This window comes from Schistocerca piceifrons, chromosome 7, assembly GCF_021461385.2.
Source record: "Schistocerca piceifrons isolate TAMUIC-IGC-003096 chromosome 7, iqSchPice1.1, whole genome shotgun sequence".
Lineage (NCBI taxonomy): Eukaryota > Metazoa > Arthropoda > Insecta > Orthoptera > Acrididae > Schistocerca > Schistocerca piceifrons.
The window spans coordinates 410,246,184-410,265,832 of record NC_060144.1 but is presented as its reverse complement, the minus strand read 5'-3'; the positions used below and the strand labels follow the sequence as shown (position 1 = coordinate 410,265,832).

Here is a 19,649-nt window from a genome sequence, read left to right as displayed (position 1 = left end):
GAAATAAGGTCCTATGAACATGTATCCCAAAATGGATGGTAAGTGTGCAATAACAAATTGTCCCAGAACACAGTTCTGAGCTGCATCACACCCATATCACAACAGATGTTCAGAGTGGCCTCCATTGGATGCAATGTATGTGTTCACATATCACATCATGGATTGCTGCACCCTTTTGCACATTCTGACCTCTTTCTGAATCGAATCACAGGTGTTGTGAACCTACTGTTGGAGGGTCTGCACATCAGGAACTGGTTCAGCAACTCTATGCTTTTCAGGTGCCCCCAGAAGTAAAAATTCAGGGGGTTTAAGTCCAGTGATCTCTGTGTCCCATCCAATGTCTGGGAAAGATGTTGCTGAGGTGTCAGCAAACTGTAACGCAAAAGTGGGATGGTGTTCCATCATGCAGAAACCACATAACCTGTTATATTGCCAAAGACACATTCGCAAGCAGCCCAGGCATGCTATTCTGCAAGAAGTTCAGGTATATTCCACCGAAGACGCATGTGGAATAATAACAGTTCCACATATGTGGTTGCCAAGAATCACCGACCACACACAGATGCTGAAATGATGCTGATGAGACACCTCAACCATTCCCCAAGGATTGTCTGTAGTCCACAGATAATGATTATGCAGTTTGATGGTGCCAGTTCTGGTAAAGGTTGCTTTATCAGTAAAGAGGGCTGATGACAGAAACCCCATAACTGAAATGATCTGGTGCAAAAGCCACTGACAAAATCCTTCCATAGAAGGAAATCTGCTGTTGATAATCCTTGCACTCATTGCAGATGATAGAAGTAGTAGCATTTGTCATGCAGGATACACACAATCATACGTTGACTTAAACCACATTGGAGGGTCAAATGCCTTGAGCTTGTACTAGGGTTCGTCTCAATGTCCTGTAGAGCCCAATTCTCCAAATCTGGTGTATGCACAGCCCACCACCTCCCTGCATGTTCATCTGTCTGAAAGGACCCATGCTCACACAAACACCCAAAAAGTGCTTGAAATGTTGAATGATAATGGTTGGCGTCTGTGAGAGTACCGTATTTACTCGAATTTAAGCCGCACTCGAATCTAAGCCGCACCTGAAAAATGAGACTCGAAATCGAGGGAAAAAATTTTTCCTGAATCTAAGCCGCACCTGAAATCTGAGACTCGAAATTCAAGGGGAAAGAAAAGTTTTAGGCCGCACTTCCAAATCGAAACAAAGTTGGTCCATTGTAATATGAGACACAATTAGGTTGAATGAACGACGATACGGCTGTAGTAGTTTGGTTCGAGTCGTAAGCTTAGCAGTTAAGCTTTACCAAGTAGCCGTTGTTATGCGTCAGGTGCTCCATCTGTATTTACACAGGTGCGGGCGCCCTTTCTTTTTCACATGCTTCGTCTGGTTTGAATTGATTGCTTATTTTTCTTTGATCTGACAAGTGCAGTTCTCTTTGTTATAGGTGTTTCCGTCACTCAAAGCTGAAAATGCATTACTGTACTGTGTCATGCATTGTTTGTCGCATTCTGAAAATGAGGGTTTACGGCCTGTCGCCGCTTGCGGCATGGCTTGCTTTTGTGCACGCTACCGCCGCTTACAATTAAAAAAAAACAAAGAGAGAAATCGTCTCATTAGCGAAACAATGGCAAGAGACTGCTATTCGTTGCTACTTACACTGCTGCTTTCTTTGATAACGATCAACAAGAACCAAATAATAGACTGCATATGATAGAAGATGTTCTGAACGAGAATTTAGCGAAAAAATTTTCCGTTTGAAAATCTTTGCAGACGCCTCTTTAGTACATTACATTATGCACAGAAATTAGAGTCATCTTAGATTTAAAAATCTAGTCAATTGCCGTGCTTCATTTCTGACTGTATCGCTATTAGGCATAGGAATAATACGAATATAAACATGACATGGTATGTATATTCTTCCGAGTCTGCTGTTGTCTCACTCTAGTTTCGTAGTTTATTAGGCGGACAGGATTTAAATGAGATAGCAGCAAACACGAAAGAATACATGGCAAAATGTTTATATTCGTATTATTCTTAGGGTGAAGAGAATACTGCATGTGATTCACAATTCATAAAAGTTCCTATTAGCAACCATTTCTTCTCACAGTTAGGAAAAAATTCAGAAAGCAGAGTTGGACATATTGACAAATATCCCAAAAAGTCTTGCCAGTCGGATTTTCGTAGAACATTGAAATGCTGCTACGTTCGAAGAGGAACAATACGGAATTTGTATTTACTTCGTCGGATAATGTATGAAAATGCAGTGGTCGAAACTCGGGGCGGAGAAAAAAAAGCTCGTCTTCCACCTTTTTTTTTATTTATTTACTGACGCAGAGGTTTTGGTGCCAGTATGTGCCTTTGTGCCTGTGAAGCATGCCTGCGTAGCGCTACATATATTCGACGACAGGAGTTAGTTGTGGCGGCACCTACCAACATTTTTCAGAACTTCCGCTTACTTTGCACTCTATTCTAAGCCGCAGGCGGTTTTTTGGATTACAAAAACCAGAAAAAAAAGTGCGGCTTAGATTCGAGTAAATACGGTACTTGTTTTAGTATAGCCATGCTACCTCTTGACCATATCCACCTGCTTGGCCATACATAAACACCATCTCGACTTGTTCCTGATGAGAATACCAGACCAGTCTGCTGTTTACAGTACACTACATCTATCACACAGTCTGCAACACACAAGGAACACACAGCACATGGTCAGCGGAACTTTCATTTGTCGGTGCCATCTATTATGGCAACAATGCATTTCCGGACATATATTCATAGGAACTTTTTTCTTGGTTAGCTTACTGTCATTCATACTGTGAATATGGCCACAAACCTTTTAACTGCTGTTTCTATCACCTCTTCATCCAGTTGTTATCTTTCTTTTGTGGTCCTAATATTTTTCTGGGGATCTTCATTTCCTTCTTTCCCAGTCCTTTTTCACCTCTTTTATTCAGCGCATATACAGATCAAAATAGTGCTTCTGGTTTAATTACTGCTGCATAGCATCTAATTTTTGCCTCCAATGATACTGACTGAACTTTTATTTTTCTTTAATATATTTGCACTTAAAGTGCTATCTAACTCACCTGATTGCATCCATTCTCCCACATACTTAAACTTATTAACTTTTTTGATGTTTCCCTATTGTTCTGTCTGAAATTTATATCTATTTTGTCTAATTATTTTCATCATATTTTCATTTTCTCATCTCAGTGAATGAGCTCCAGTTTCTCTTCTTTTTGTGGGAGTTCCAATTTTTCCAAACTGTTAGTCTACACTCTAATGCTTCATACTTGCATTGTTCCATCATCTAATTTTCTTCCTCTTGGTGGACGTTCCATTCCTTTCACCATTTACATCATTGTTTCTCTAATCTCATCCCAATTTCCCATCTTCTTTGTGAGAAACTTTTCAATGAATTCGTTCCTCTTGTCAGGAAATTTTTTTGTATCAATTCTACATATGTTTTTAATTTTGGGATAGAGTCTTTTAGGATGGAATATGGCTTTGATTTCTGTTAAAAAGTGGTGCTCTTCTGACCCATATGCTCACAATTTGTCTATGGTTTTGTTTGGTAACTGCCACATGATCCAGATGATGTAACAGTAAATGTGCATTAGAAGAAAACCATGTCTTCTTTCTCTATGGTAATTTTCTGAAACAGGTTGATGTTAGTTTAAAGTCAAATTGTCTCCAGAAATTGATAAGCCTTTCTCTGTTCTTTTGGGGGCATTTGCGTGTGGAAAAAATTTCCTACCATTTCCTCCTATTTTTATTCTCCGCCAATCTGTGTGTTGAAGTCTCCTATGAGTAGTTTTATGTAGAGCTTTCATATTTGAGCATGAAAGCTGTCCAGAGCATAACGAATTTCTGTTTGGTCTTTATGGCTTTACTTTTCAAATGTATTACTATCTCCATATCTGGTTTTCTAATGTACTTGTATCAATTGTTTGGTATCCCAATTTTTAGTTAAGAGCAGGGCTTTAGTCAGGGAGTTCTGGAAGCTCTCCAGAATCTGGTGGTCTAATTCCATCATAGTTTCCAGTGATCCAGTCCAGCTATAGTAAAGTATGGTGTGCCCCAAGGGTCAGTTTTGCGTCCTTTATTGTTCATACTATATGTTAATGATCTGCCCACAGAACACAACAGCAAGATACTTAACTATGCGGATGACACAACCGTTGTTAACTGGGGAACCTACGAGAATGATTTGGCCCAAAATTGTTCTGATGTCTTATTTGGATTGAAGAACTACTTCCAAAACAATCGTTTAAGCTTAAACATCAATAAAACAAATCTAATGGCATTTCAAATACACCACAAACAAGATGAAATGCAATGGAGTGTTGTGTCTGATGATGGTTCAGAAATAAAATTGAAAGATAAAACTTCCTTCCTTGGCGTAATGTTTGATCAGCATCTCTGTTGGGAGCATCATATCGAATTCTTATGCCAAAAACTTAGCAAATCAATTTAATGCAATGTGGACAATGTCACAATTTCTTAAATATGAGCAGATGAGTATAATCTACTATGCTTTCGTGTATCCATACCTCACATATGGAATTGAAGTATGGGGATGTGCTACTGCCAAGCATGTAAACAGGGTATTCATCCTTCAGAAAAAGGCAGTTAGGATCATGTGTAAGCTTAGATATAATGAGTCTTGCAAAGCAATTTTTAAAATTAAGAAACTACTAACACTCCCATCACTATATATTTATAAAACTGTTCAGGTGATGCTAAAATACAAGCAGTACAAACATATAAATAGAGAAGTGCACATGTACAATACTAGGAGGGACGATGATTATCACCTGGAAAGAAATAATACAAAAAGTGCAGACAAGACTCCCTATTACATGGGGATCAAATTTTATAACAAACTTCCAAAAATACTAAAAATCTTAAGTGGAAGCTGCCTTGAAATTGCCTTGAAGGAATTCCTCAGCAAAAAGTGTTTTTATAGCATTAAGGAATTCCTCTCAGAGGAGTAGAATACTTTCATTTGTATAAATAGTATTTACATGTAAAAAAAAAAAAAATAGCAATATAATTTTTTATCTGTTAGACCTATTTTATATAATTGTTTCCCACAATGTTATAAGGGGCAATGATCAATATGTAAAATATCCAAAACAAATCCTTGTATTTGTCCATGGAGAATAAATAAATAAATAAATGAAGAATTGTTTACCTCCTGGAGTACTTTTCAGTTCATTGTGTCTTGGTTGAAAGTAAATCAGGAAGAGAAGGTGACTGTTTTTTTATGTTATGTAGAAAACCAAAGCAAAAATAAGCTGAAAAAACACAAATGCAACCCTTGCAGCTTAATTAAATACTTACCCAGTCCAACTATCAGCATAGATACGGAAGATACTGTTTTTTGGCATGTGTTTCAAAAGTCGTTTAGTCAGAACATCAGCAGCTGAATTCGATGGAGTGCATGCCAAAATATGAGCATCAGGCCAATGTCTCCATAGCTGCAACATTTAACATGAACTAATTGGTAACCTAATACCCTATAAATAAGACTATAAGCACAGGTGTAAGCAGCACAGTTTTGACTCTTTCTGGTTAGTCAGTAAGGTCATTACACTGCAACAAGGAGTAACATTGTGTCATGATCAGAACTTCACTGTGTGTTAGATCTTATGCTGAATGTGGTACTACTTCACATGAAAACAAATCACTTATAATATGACCTTAGTTAAATTGCTCCTTTTTACCAAGTTTTCTTCATACATAGGCAATGATTAAATTTATCATCTCAATTTGATATCCTCTTCACAACCTCTGTTTCAAACATGCATTTATTTCTTTTATCTTCAGATTCACACTTGGTATAATTACAACATGAAGATGCAAGGAGAGTGAGAAATGAAAGAAAAGTTGCACATTCTATACCTATAAAAACAGCTATTGTATAACAATAGTAACTGGATAACAGACTGATAAACTACTATTTACTCCAGAATTTTATTTATTTATTATGGTGTTTCAACTGCAAGATAAAATAAGTTTAAACAGTGAAACTTTTTGGCACAGAATATTTTAACAACTGTCCTATTCATCTTCATAAGGTGCAGCAAGCAATGACTGTACGTATGAGCTTGCTGCCCATACTTGAAGTAACTGTGAGTTACCAGTTATGTCAAACTATTATTGTAACTGAATTCACTTGACACTTGCCGTGTCACACTATTATTGTGCCTGAGTTCACTCATGACACTTGCCAAATATTTTTTTGACAATATTATGTAACTGGATGAATAAAAATATCAACTCATGAAGCAGCAGCAGAACACACACACAAAAGGAGGTCATAATTAGACAAGCTTTTAGAGCCAGTGGCTCCTTCTTCAGGCAGAAGGGTTGAAGGGGAATGAAGAGCAGCGAAGGAAATGGATCGGAGAAGTCTAGGAAAAGGGGTAGATTTCAGGAAAGTCACTCAGAACTGCAGGTCAGGAGAGACTTACCAGATGGTAAGTCTCCCCAGACACGCAGTTCTGGGTGACTTTCCCAAAATCAACACCTTTTCTTAGATCTCTCCAGCCCTTTTCCTTCGCCCCTGATGAAGGAGCCACTGGCCCTGAAAGCTTGTCTAATTACAACCATCTTTATTTTATCAATCCAATTACATTATATTGCCAAACACTTTGATGTGCAATAGTCCCACAAAACAAGCATTTCTTCAGAATATTAATTTTTGTACTGTTGAAGTAAATGTAGACAATCTGTTATCAAGGTTTATACTGTCTTAGGTACAGAGTGGGGCATGGGTGGGGGGCAGTTGGCATGTTATACCTCGAGAAGACTAATATGACAGATGAGTGACGAGTGTAGATGCAATGAAGGAAGGACATGTTTCAAAGAGAAAGAGACTAGCAAAGTTACTGCCTCCAAGCACTGCTGGAGTTTAATCATGAAGCAAGCTATACAACAGTATTGTGGGTAGTCTTCCCTCTTATCTACCTATACTTTTCACTTGGTCTTTATGGCTTGAATGAAGCTGGTGAAATGTGTACCAATGTACCATCTTTGACCTGCTCTCTCTGACATCTCTACTTTCATCCTTGTCTACACTTGTGCCTGCTACTGGTGGGTCTCTCTCATCCTGGGGTGTGAGTGACCTTCCCTTCCTTTTGAACCTTTCTCTCCTACCCAAAAAAGAAACTACCAGTTTTGAAAGTTATGTCGTGCATCACTTTACTTTTTATATGCATATTGGCAGTAGTACACATTTCAAATGGTTCAAATGGCTCTAAGCACAATGGTACTTAACATCTGAGGTCATCAGTCCCTTGGACGTACAACTACCGTATTTACTTGAATCTAAGCCGCACTTTTTTCCCAGTTTTTGTAATCCAAAAAACCGCCTGCGGCTTAGAATCGAGTGCAAAGTAAGTGGAAGTTCTGAAAAATGTTGGTAGGTGCCGCCACAACTAACTTCTGCTGTCGAATATATGTAGCGCTACACAGGCATGCTTTGCAGGCACAAAGATAAATACTGGCGCCAAAACCTCTGCGCCAGTAAATAAATTAAAAGAAAAGGTAGAAGAATGGAGACATTATGCCATGTAATCTTTCGTGTTTGCTGCTATCTCATTTAAATCCTGTTTGCCTAATACACTATGAAACTAGAGTGAGACAACAGCAAACGTGGAAGAATATACATATCATGTCATGTTTATATTTGTATTATTCTTATGCTGAACAGTGATACAGACAGAAATAAAGCACGGCAACTGACTAGATTTTTAAATCAAAGATGACTCTAATTTGCGTGCAGAATGTAATGTACTAAAGAGGTGTCTGCATTGATTTTCAAACAGAGAAAAATTTTCGTTAAACTCTCGTTCAGAACATCCTCTATCATATGCAGTCTATTATTTGGCTCTTGTTGATCATTATCAAAGAAAGCAGCAGTGTAAGTAACAACAAATAGCAGTATCTTGCCATTATTTTGCTTATGAGACAATTCCTCTTTTTTTTTTAAGCCGCGGTAGTGCGCACAAAAGCAAGCCATGCCGCGAGTGGTGACAGGTCGTAAACACTCATCAGAATGCAACAAACAATGCATGACACATTAAAATAATGCAGTTTCAGCTTAGAGTGACGTAAACACCTATAGCAAAGAGAACTGCAATTATCAGATCAAAACAAAATAAGCAATCGATTCAAACCAGACGAAACACTTGAAAAAGGAAGGGTACCCGTACAAATAAGGACGGAGCACCTGACACATAGCAATGGCTACTTGGTAAAGCTTAACTGTTAAGCTTTTGTTTGATTTGGAGGTGCGGTCTAAAACTTTTCTCTCCCCTTGAATTTCGAGTCTCAAATTTCAGGTGCGGCTTAGATTCGGGAAAATTTTTTTCCCTTGATTTCGAGTCTCATTTTTCAGGTGCGGCTTAGATTCGAGTGCGGCTTAGATTCGAGTAAGTACTTAAACCTAACTAACCTAAGGACATCATACATACTCATGCCCGAGACAGGATTCGAACCTGTGATCATAGCAGGAGAGCACGGATGATGAGGCAGAACAGTGATTTTGTTTTTTGTGCAATAGTCGTGTAACAACAAGGATGAATGTGCATGTGCATCACGTGCATTACCGTGACACAAGAGCCACGAATTGTCTCGACACATTCCAACTCGTTTCCTTCTCACATTTTTTTGCAGGTGTTTCAAGACATTCCGATAGTACCATTGATTAAATGTTTGTCCCTGTGGCATGAATTCATGACGAACTAATCCTTCAAAGTCAAAGAAAACTATCAGCATGGCTTTGACATTTGACCTGACCTGGTAAGCTTTTTTTGGTCTTGGAGAACCTTTCCTGGCCCATTGTGAAGATTGAACCTTGGTCTCAACATCATAAACCCAATCCCACATCTCTTCATCAGTTATGATTATCTTAAGTAACATCTCGTTCTCACTTTCATTATCCAAAAGCTTCTCACATATTGTGATGCAAAGTCTTTGGGTTAAGCACTCATCACCGTAGGCTTCCTGCATTGTTTGATATGTCTCTGTAAAGATTTTCTTGAGTTTCACACAAAACTTAATGCAGATGCATTGCTCCTTTATCTCTGCCATCTCGAAATTCACAAAATGTGTGACAGCACTGAACAATAACTAACAGACATACAACAATGAAACTTATACATCAAATACAGGTATATGCAGGGATGCTGACCACATTTTGCTCCAACACACCATCAGTGCGAAATTACTAATCATCCAGAATTTTCTGAACAGTTCTCATATATCATAACATTTCTGTTATATTACATAATGATATCTTTTCATCAGTGAGGAATAAGTAACACAATCAAATACCTTGGAGAGGCCCATTTAAAAAATAGAAAGTGTAATTTTTCTTGTTGCTATCATAACATGAGCAATAGAACATAGTACCACTATTTTGATAAACTACTCACATTTGTGCACTAATGCCTGACCTTTCAATGGTTCACTAAGTTAAGACATGGGAGAAAGAGTTAAGACATATGACATGGAAGAAAGAGTTGACACAGGAGAAATTCATTTGAGATGAAATTTGTTCGGATACATTTCTTCTGAGAATAACTGAAGAAAATTACTCCTGTTGTGCTTGAAAGCAGATCCAGAGCTGCACACCAAGAAAAATTTTGTTGACTGAAGACAAAACTGCCTACCCCAGAAAGAAATCAGTGGCAAGCTGCCATTCATCACAGTGAACAGAAATTCTCTCTAGTAGTCATCCTCTGTCCTAGACTCACTCAATGACAACACTTTCTTGCACAATTCAGTGTCATCAGCAAACAGTTGCAGATTGCTGTTCACACTGTCAATCAGATCATTTATGAATATAGAGAATAAGAGTTCTATTACTTAAGAACTCTTCAAGCCATTCACATATCTGAGAACCCATTCCACATGCTCAGACCTTCCTTAATAGTCTGCAAAGAGACACCACGTCAAACATTCTCCTGAAATCTAGGAATATAGTGTCTGGCTGTGGTCCTTCATCCATGGTGCACAGGATTTCATGCAAGAAAAAGGTAAGCTGAGTTTCACATGAGTGATGCTTTCTAAATTTGGGGTGATTTGTAAACAGAAGCTTTTCTGTCTTACAGAAACTCACTACATTCAAACTTAGGATATGTTCAATAATTCTGCAGCAAACATATTAAGGATATTAATCTCTAATTTTGTTGGTCCAGTCTTTCACTCCTCTTATATACAGGAATCAACTACCCTTTTCTTTCTATTTCTTAAGACTTCGTCCTGGGTGAGAGATCCGCAATAAATGCCAGCTAAATAAGGAGTCAATGCTGAAGAGTACTATCCGTAAAACTGAGCTGGGATTCCATATGGTCCCGGAGACTTATTTATCTTGAACTCTTTCAATTGCTTCTAATGCCAGCAATACTTACTTCTACATCCTCTTTTCAAGAGTCTGTGTGACAGTCAAAACAACTATACGGGAGAATGGAGCTAGCTGGCACAGATTTTGGCTTTTGAATTTTCTATTGTTTGGCTCTGAGCACTATGGGACTCAACTGCTGAGGTCATTAGTCCCCTAGAACTTAGAACTAGTTAAACCTAACTAACCTAAGGACATCACAAACATCCATGCCCGAGGCAGGATTCGAACCTGCGACCGTAGCGGTCTTGCGGTTCCAGACTGCAGCGCCTTTAACCGCACGGCCACTTCGGCCGGCTTTCTATTGTTTCATGCAATATCTGGACAGATTCTGGTTAATACAATGAATAGCATGTTAAGATAAATTAATTCAGTGCATGTCTAGGTAACCCCCAACCACTTTTCCTAACAGCTTGCAACTATGCCAATTAATCTCAGGTGTGATGTTCGTTGGCATAAGCTGCTGATATCCATAGGCATACTTATGAAGAACATAGCAATTATTGAGCACAAACATTTCATTTTATCAAAATTTGAGGAAACTTCCTTTTTAAAGAATAAAGTGTTCAAAATAAATTCCTTGTGAAGAAATTACACTTGAACACAGATACATTCTGATTAAATGTATAAACAACACTATGAACTTCAATGTCTGAACCAACACTGAACCCATCCAGAAAAATAAGTACTACTTATTATTACAGGTTACTTATTATTATAGCTAACTACAGTTATTCAAACAGAATGAACTTAATGTTTTAAATCACCCACATGTGTAGGACATGGTGCTCATTTACTTGAACAGGTGGATTCAGTTTCCAAACAATTTTACTTTGGTTGTATCAAACTGTATCATCCTCATCTGAATACCTGCAGATTTCTTCGTTTTTGATCATGGTGGACAAAAGAGTCCTATTGCCATCTGTTATGAAATATTCCCAGGGAAATGGCGGACAGTATATTTCAACAAAACAAAGTCATTTGCGTGATATTCAGGGTGATTAAGAGGCCCTTGATACTGTCAGGGATTTCTTGCTGATCTTGTTTGATGTGACCTGTTGGCATCTTTTCAGTGTTCCTCAGGATTCATGGAAAATTTCAAATGAGAACCCACAAATCCTGCTAGGTAGGAGGCTGAGGGTGCAAATTCTTTGCCATGGAGATGTTATTTAGCCACAATCATTAAGGAAGGCCAAGCTGCCATCATTTCTGGCATAGGTAATATCTGCCACACCGTCATCAGAACCTGTAGAAGAAAATTCAAACTGACATTTTCTGAGAAGTTAGCATAGCAGTAAACCTTATTTTTCGGCCATGGTCAGATTGCTGTTGTGGCCTGATTATGGGGAAAGGGCGAATTTATTCTGGGGTTATGTGTAAATACTCATTTTTTACAGAAACAAATTTCTTTTTTAATGAACAGCAATTGAGGATTTAGCGGGTATAAGTGTGGCACAATCTGTCATAGGTATGCCAACTGACCCCATACCTAACCATGCCAACAAGCCCCATGGTGATATCAAAAGCAAAATGGATACCACCAATACCATAAAATAGAAACAAAAGATTATGATGTATGCCTGCAACCACACTTAACCACTCTTTTAAGAACTGTCCTCAGTAGCTCCATAATTCGATCTACAGGCAAAACAGAACAAACAAATATATGACAAAACAACTCAACAATCAGAAAAATGATGAAACAGAGTCCTTCCTTCATGATACTTCCAAGATGACTTAAGTTACGCTGGATGGTGCACTTTTATGCACACTCCTCACTACTATGATGACAGCCCTCTAATACCACAGTGGCAGGAAACAGAATCCGTGTGCCAACTAGACCTGATCTCCAATATGCCTATACAATGCTCCAGTGTGAATTACCTTTTAAATGTGAAATTTAAAACTTCAGGTTATCTTTTCTGTCTTCCATTATCATAACAGGTGAGTGACTTGACTGACTTAGTGATTTTTCATGGGCCCAGAATTTTCTTGGGTTCTCAGCAACATTTTTCACTAGTACACAATGGTGGTCGCTTTTGTATGCTTCGTGCATCAGTTATTTTATAGATGCACAAATTTCTAGTAACTTCTGACTTTCAACATTTCTGTATTATTCTGTTTTGAACCAAGAGTGCAACAATCTCTGTTTCCTCAGCATTTCCCAAATTTTGTTCTTAAACAATGGTGGGCCATCTCCATCCTTAATTCAATTACTCAGCACATACTTCTCCAGAGAGCAATTTAGTATCAGTTTAAACTTTCCCATGATCCCTCCATATCCAGCCCTACCCAAAATCCTGGCCCCTCGGTCATTGCCTTGTGGATGACCCAGGTGCAAGACCTGTGCCACCACCTCCTACCGCAATCCAATCACAAGCACTTCCTACCCAATAAAAGGCAAGGCCACATGTGAAAGCAGTCAAGATATATATCAGCAACACTGCAGTTAGTGTACAGCGTTATATGCTGGTATGACAAGTAACCAACTCTCCGCTCGCATGAATGGCTGCCACCAAACTGTGGCAAACAGCAAACTTGATCGTTCAGTTGCAGATAAGCTGTACATCACAATACAAATTACATCAACAGCTGCTTCACTACATGGGACATTTGGATACTCTCTTCCAGCATAACTTTCTGTCAACTACGCAGGTGGAAATTTTCTCTGCAGCATATCCTGTGCACTTGCAATCCCCCTGGCCTAAACCTCCACTACCTTGTTGCCTACTGCCTAACCTTACCTTTTCCCTTCTGTCCACACTACTCCTTCCCTATCCAGATCTTGTACCGCCTTCTCCCACCACTTGTCCCCCCTCCCCCTCCATCTTTGTGGACACCCTCTCTTTTTCCCTCTCTTCACCCCCCCCCCCTCCCAAATCCCTTACTCTCCCCCTCTTCACCACCAACTTTATCTCCTTTCCTCCCCTACCTCCTTATCTCTGTCCCTTTCATGCTTTACCCTCTGAACTCCTTTCATCTTTTTGTCCCCTCCCTCCCTATCTCTGTCCACCTTGCTGTCCTCTAGAGATAAATGGTTGCCTTTCTCTTGTTTTCACACATACTGGAAATAAATAGTGTCCATGCGAACAACCAGTTATCTGTTCTTTCAATCGTAAAGTCTCCTAGCCTCCTTGATGGATTTAAACTTCAGTAACCATTGCAACTATGGTGATATTGAGATCAGTAATACCCGTCTCTATACTGACACTGTCAGTAAGATCAGGCCTTTTTGTAGCTAGAAGGTCTACAATACAAGGTGTCCAGTGAAGGAGTCACTGATTTCAAAATTAACCCTCAAGCGGGTGCACATATGCATAATGTGTGCTAATCACAAATAACATTGTCTTGTACCATTCCATTGCTATTTTACAACTGCAAGGCCATACCTACCTATACCGTCATTATTGCTTCAGCTAACTCTGTAATAAGTTGTGCTGTCATATGTCCACATGGGCAGCAGTATTATAAAATAAACAGTGAACTAGTTGAGAAAAAATTTACGGTCTGTGAAAGAAAAGTGACTCCTGTTCCAAGCTAGCAGCACAGTGCCAAAAGAGGCAGTTAACTAAGAGATGATTAGTAATCAAATACGTTTTGACAAGGACCTTATGTAACTGCACTGTTTGAAGCTTTGAGTGGTCTTTACTGTGGGTAACACTAGTATGCGGCAACAGAGTGATGAAAGGAAAAGTTAAGGTTTTTTGTTGTTTTATTAATCAGTGAGTTAGCTCATATAATGTAAGTTTATATTATTGTTGTTTAATTACATTAAGATTAAACATGTTTGTCTTGATAACACAAAGACAGCTATTCTTTACAACTGTACATAGTGCACCACACCCGCTCATGTTATGAAAAACTGTTACCCACTCAATGGTTAAACAGCTCGAAAACTAAGATCTATAGACAAGTGCAACAAACAGCGTGTTTACTCACGAAAGCTGTAATGATTTTATACAGCACTTATACAGAAATTTCGGAACAGTTCATAAAGCAGCTAACAGATGGTGCTGTAATTGCAATACGTGGTGCCTACAAATAGTGCACAGCAGCTCAATAGCGTTCAGTTCCACCATTGAAACATGAAAGGAAGTTAGTGAACCGAAAGAATAGGCTGAAATCACATACTTCATTGAACAACGTGTTATGTAGTGCTGGAATACAAGATGTTAGAAACAGTCATATAGTAAGAAGGTACACTTTTCATATATGATTTACTGTTCCAAAAGGACCCAATGCAAAATTCCTTAACAAGATCTTCGTCAAATTCAAACAGACAGTCTGGACGGCTGATGATCTAGCGGGGAATGTTAGCCCCAGACGTCTATAGTTACTTCTGAAAACACTGCCATGGTTTCTGGACATCCAGCAAATTCAAGGTAATCTGTCCAAAGAATTGCAGCAGAGAACAATTTGAAGTGTTACTGCATGCAGAAAATACTCCAACACAGTCTGCACATTTCCAATCGAAATCCATAGCGCGTTCTCGCTTCCCGCGCCCGGGTTCCCGGGTTCGATTCCCGGCGGGGTCAGGGATTTTCTCTGTCTCGTGATGACTGGGTGTTGTGTGATGTCCTTAGGTTAGTTAGGTTTAATTAGTTCTAAGTTCTAGGGGACTGATGACCAAAGCTGTTGGGTCCCATAGTGCTCAGAGCCATTTGAACCATTTTTTTTTTTAATCCATAGCATTCCTGCATGAGCTATGTGATAGAGGGCCGACTTCGTGAACAAATCCTCACAGCGACTGATAATGAAGGATTTGATGTTGGTTGCATTTAGTTTACAAATGAAGCACAGTTTCACATGAATGAAATCATGATAAAACAGAACTGACAATTTTGGGGCTCCATAAATTTCCATTTGTGTTAAGCAAAACCACTGTATTCTCCAAAGACATTGTTTGGGTAGTGGTATGTACCACCGGAATTAATGGCTCCTTTTTCATGCAAGAAACCATTAGCACTGAATGTTACACTGCAGAGTGAAAACTTCATTCTGGAAATACCCCCCAGGCTGTGGCTAAGCCATGTCTCCTCAATATCCTTTCCTCCAGGGGTGCTACTTCTGCAAAGTTCACAGGAGAGCTTCTGTGAAGTTTGGAAGGTAGGAGATGAGGTACAGGCAGAAGTAAAGCTGTGAGGATGGGTCATGAGTTGTGCTTGGGTAGCTCAGTTGGTAGAGCACTTGCCTGCGAAAGGCAAAATTCCCAAGTTCAAGTCTCGGTCCAGCACAAAGTTTTAATCTGCCAGGAAGTTTCAGATTCTCACAGTGATTGATAATGAAGGATTTGATGTTGGTTGCACTTGTTTACAAATGAAGCACAGTTCCACATGAATGAATTCATAAACAAACAGAACTGACAATTTGGGGCTCCATAAATTTTCATTTGTGTGAAGCAAAACCACTGTATTCTCCCAAAGATACTGTTTGGGCTGTGGTATGTAGCAGAGGAATTAATGGCCCCATTTTCATGCAAGAAACCATTACTACTGAATGTCACACTGCAATTTTTGGCAGTTTGTTGCCACACAGCTAGCGTTGGAGAATCGACCAGACACCAAGTGCTTTACGCAAAATGCGTCAGGACACAATAAACATACTTTTGTTGCACTCAGTGTATTGACCCTAGTTTTCCAGATATTTAATATTGAAACTAAGCATTCCTTCTCTGGACACTATGTATTTCCATTGCATGTGGGTTGCTGAACTAGCTGCTTAAGACAGTTTCAGAAAATGTGTTCACAGCTACTTCACAAGACTCTGTCCACAGCACCTGCAACATATCCACAGGTGTCCCACTCTATACTCTTAGTGAAGGAGCTTCTGGCAGAATGTAAATAATTTAGGAATAAAGAAAACCACTCGCCGAATAGTTGAAGCACTGAGTTGTTGACAGACACACACAAAAAAAGAATGAAAAGTTTGCTAGTTTTCAGAAGAAATAATTTGAGAAGTTAAGAGTACACACACACAGACACACACACACACACACACACACACACACACACACACAATGTGTGGGTACAGTAGAGGGAGAAACTGGCAGCAAACAAGAGAAGGGTAGCTAGTGGCTCATGAGGAGGCAGCAGAATATGAATACAGGAGGAGGGGGGTCACAGGTGCAGACACTAGGCCAGGCTTAAGACACATGGAGTAGCACACTAAGAAGATACGAAAGTGATGTGGAGGCATGAACTGGCAGGGGGTGACAGGATGGAAGAACGCAAAACTGTCAGGTTAAGTGTGTGGGGACAGTGGGTTAGTGGAAGTTTAGGCTCGGAGGATTATGAGAATGAAGGATGTGATGCAAGAATAGCTCCCATCCAGATAGTTCAGGAAAGTTTGTGCTGGAGGAAAGGAGCCAGATGGATGGAGCCAACAGAGGTACGGAGGTCAACGTTCAGAAAAGTGGTACATTGAGATGAGGAGAACCAAGTGAAATAGCCATTGAACTCAGCAGCATGGTGTGTCACTGGATGGTCAACTGTGTTCCTGGCCCCAGTTTGGGAGTGGCCATTCATTCCGGCAGATAGATGGTTGGTGGTCACAACCACATAGAATGCTGTGCAGTAATTGCAGAAGATCTGGTATATACAACATGGCTGCTTTCACTGGTGGCCATACCTTTGATGTGATAGGATAAGCCTATGACAGGACTGGAGTAAGATCCGCTGGGTGAGCGAATCGGGCATATCTTGCGCCTTGGTCTGCCACAGAGATATGACCCCTGTGGCAAGGGGTTGGGATTAGGAGTGGCATAGGGAGGCACAAGATGTTATGTAGAGTGGATGGTCAACAGGACGCCGCTTGAGGCGGGGCGGAAGGTTATTGGGTATGATGCTCCTCCTCTTTGAGCATGACGATAGACAATCAAAGACCTGGATCAGTTCAGTTACTCCAGTTTGGAGTAATACTGGTTGAGGAGGGGGTGCGATCCTCTGCAGCTGATTCTTGGGGATGTGTGAGGATTTGGGGCAGGGTATATCTGTTCATGGACTAAGTTTGCAAGGGAGGGCCTGTCTACAAAGGCCTTAGTGAGACCTTCAAACAGTGGAAACACCAGGTACAAATATCAACATAACAGGAAAATATAGATTCCTACTGACCATTAAGAAGACATGTCAAGTTGCAGACAGGCACAATTAAAAAGACACTCAGATATTGCTGTTGGTCACAGCCTTTGACAGTAAACACACACACACACACACACACACACACACACACACACACACACACACAAGCACACCTCAAGCACACATGGCCACCAACTCCAGCATCTTGGGCTGGAATAACATTCCAGCCTGAGATGCTGGAACTGGCGGTAATGTGTGCATGAGGTGTGCTTGCTTGGGTGTGCGTGTGTGTGTCTCTTTACTGATGAAGGCTGTGGCTGAAAGCTATATGTGATATGAGTGTCTTTTAATAGTGCTTGTCTGCAACTTGACATGTATTCTTTACAGTAAGTAGCAATCTGTCTTTTCCTACATTGTTGTTAGTGGCACCTCCAGCATACTGGGCAAGGGAATTCTCATGACAGCAGGTATGCCATCCACAGTTGGCCAAGTTATATGGGAGTAATTTTTTGGTATGAAAGGGGTAACATCTGTCAAAATGCAGGTACTCTTGGCACTCAGTGGGCTTAATATGGACAGAAATGTGGCTGGAGTCATCAGAGAGGTGGAGGTCAACATTCAGAAAAATGGCTCATTGAGATGAGGAGAACCAAGTGAAGCAGATAGAAGTTGTATACACCAATATCCTTGATGCTTGCTCCTATCAAACACTACCTCTGCCAACATCCTTTGAACTCCAAACCTTCAGTCCTTAGACACCTTACCATCTATATCGTCACACACAACTGCCTCTCCTTTGAGGTAAAGAAATCTGTGGAACAGCCATGGACCACCACAGGCACCCTTCTGTGTCAGCCTGTTTACGGGCCATTTAGGAAAAAGACCTGTTCTGTTTCAGGTTCACTGATGATGTCTTTATGAACTAGACTCAGGGCCAAGATACCCTATCCTTATTCTTTCATAACCTCAACACCTTTTCTCCTGTCCGATTCCCCTGTCCTAGCCAAACCAACATGCCACCTTCCTGAATGTTGAGCTCTGCCTCTCTGATACCTCTGTCCACACATTTGTCATTATTATGCTGACAAACCACTGACTGTGCCTCTGTTTTAACACCGTCACTTCTTCCACATCGTTCCTAGACAGCCTGCCCATCTGTGGACAGTGTATCTGCAGTGGTAAAAATTCCCTTGCCCCATATGCTGAAGGTCTCATAAGGCCTTTACTAACAGGCACTACTGCCCACCTATGACCTCCCCCCCCCCTCCCACCCAAAAAAAAGTCTAGTCTACAAACAGATTGTCCTTGCCATATCCTCACACAACCACCTTCAGAATTAACCACAAAAGAGTTCTCACCTCATCACACAATATCACCTTGGATTAGGGCAACTGAAACATATTGCCTATCAGCATTCCCAGAAATAAGGGATATCCTTCCCACCCCTCCTAAAGCTGTATTCCACTGCCCACACAACATACATAACATCCTAGTTCATCCTATGCCACTTCCACTCCCACCAAATCCTTGCCAGAAGGGTCATATCCCTGTGGAAGGCCCAGATGCAAGTTCTGCCCAATTCAGCCACCGAACACATTCTACTCCAGTCCTGTTACAGGCTTGCTCATCTTATTCCATAAGAGGCAAGGCCACTTGTGAAAACAGCCATGCCACATACTAGCTCTGCTGCATTTATTGCACAGGATTTTACATGACATGACCAGACCAGCTAAACACCTGTAATCCTACTGGTCTCAATCTCCACTAACCCACTGTTCTCACACCCTCTATGCAACAGTTTTGCTTTCCTCCATCTCTCATTCCCTCCCAGTCCATCCCTCCACATCATCTTCATCATGTGCCACACCTCATTTGCTAAAGTAGCTGCTAGTCGCATGCCTAGCCCTTGAACCTGCTACCTCTTCCTCTTGCATTCCTATCATGCACACCTGCTGCCTCCCTCTAAGCGGCTACCACTTCCCAACCACTCTTCCTCCCTCTACCCACCCCAACTGATACAACCCCCAACCCAGTCCACCTATGTCATTGTGTACGCAGCCTGCACAGCTTTCTGTGTGTGTGTGTGCGTGTATGTGTGTGTGTGTGTGTGTGTGTGTGTAATCTAGCTTGTCAAAGGAATTCTTCTGTA

At 40.4% G+C, this 19,649-nt stretch overlaps 1 protein-coding gene across 2 annotated transcripts in view; it reads right to left on the bottom strand.

Moving 5' to 3' along the window:
• The window catches only part of LOC124804747 (putative helicase MOV-10), a 317,343-nt gene that overhangs the window by 108,326 nt on the left and 189,368 nt on the right, over positions 1-19,649 (bottom strand). For both annotated transcript variants that reach the window (XM_047265048.1, XM_047265049.1), the window contains exon 12: positions 5,357-5,493. In XM_047265048.1, coding sequence (XP_047121004.1) covers positions 5,357-5,493 — 137 coding nt within the window. The remainder of the gene's footprint in view (positions 1-5,356; positions 5,494-19,649) is intronic.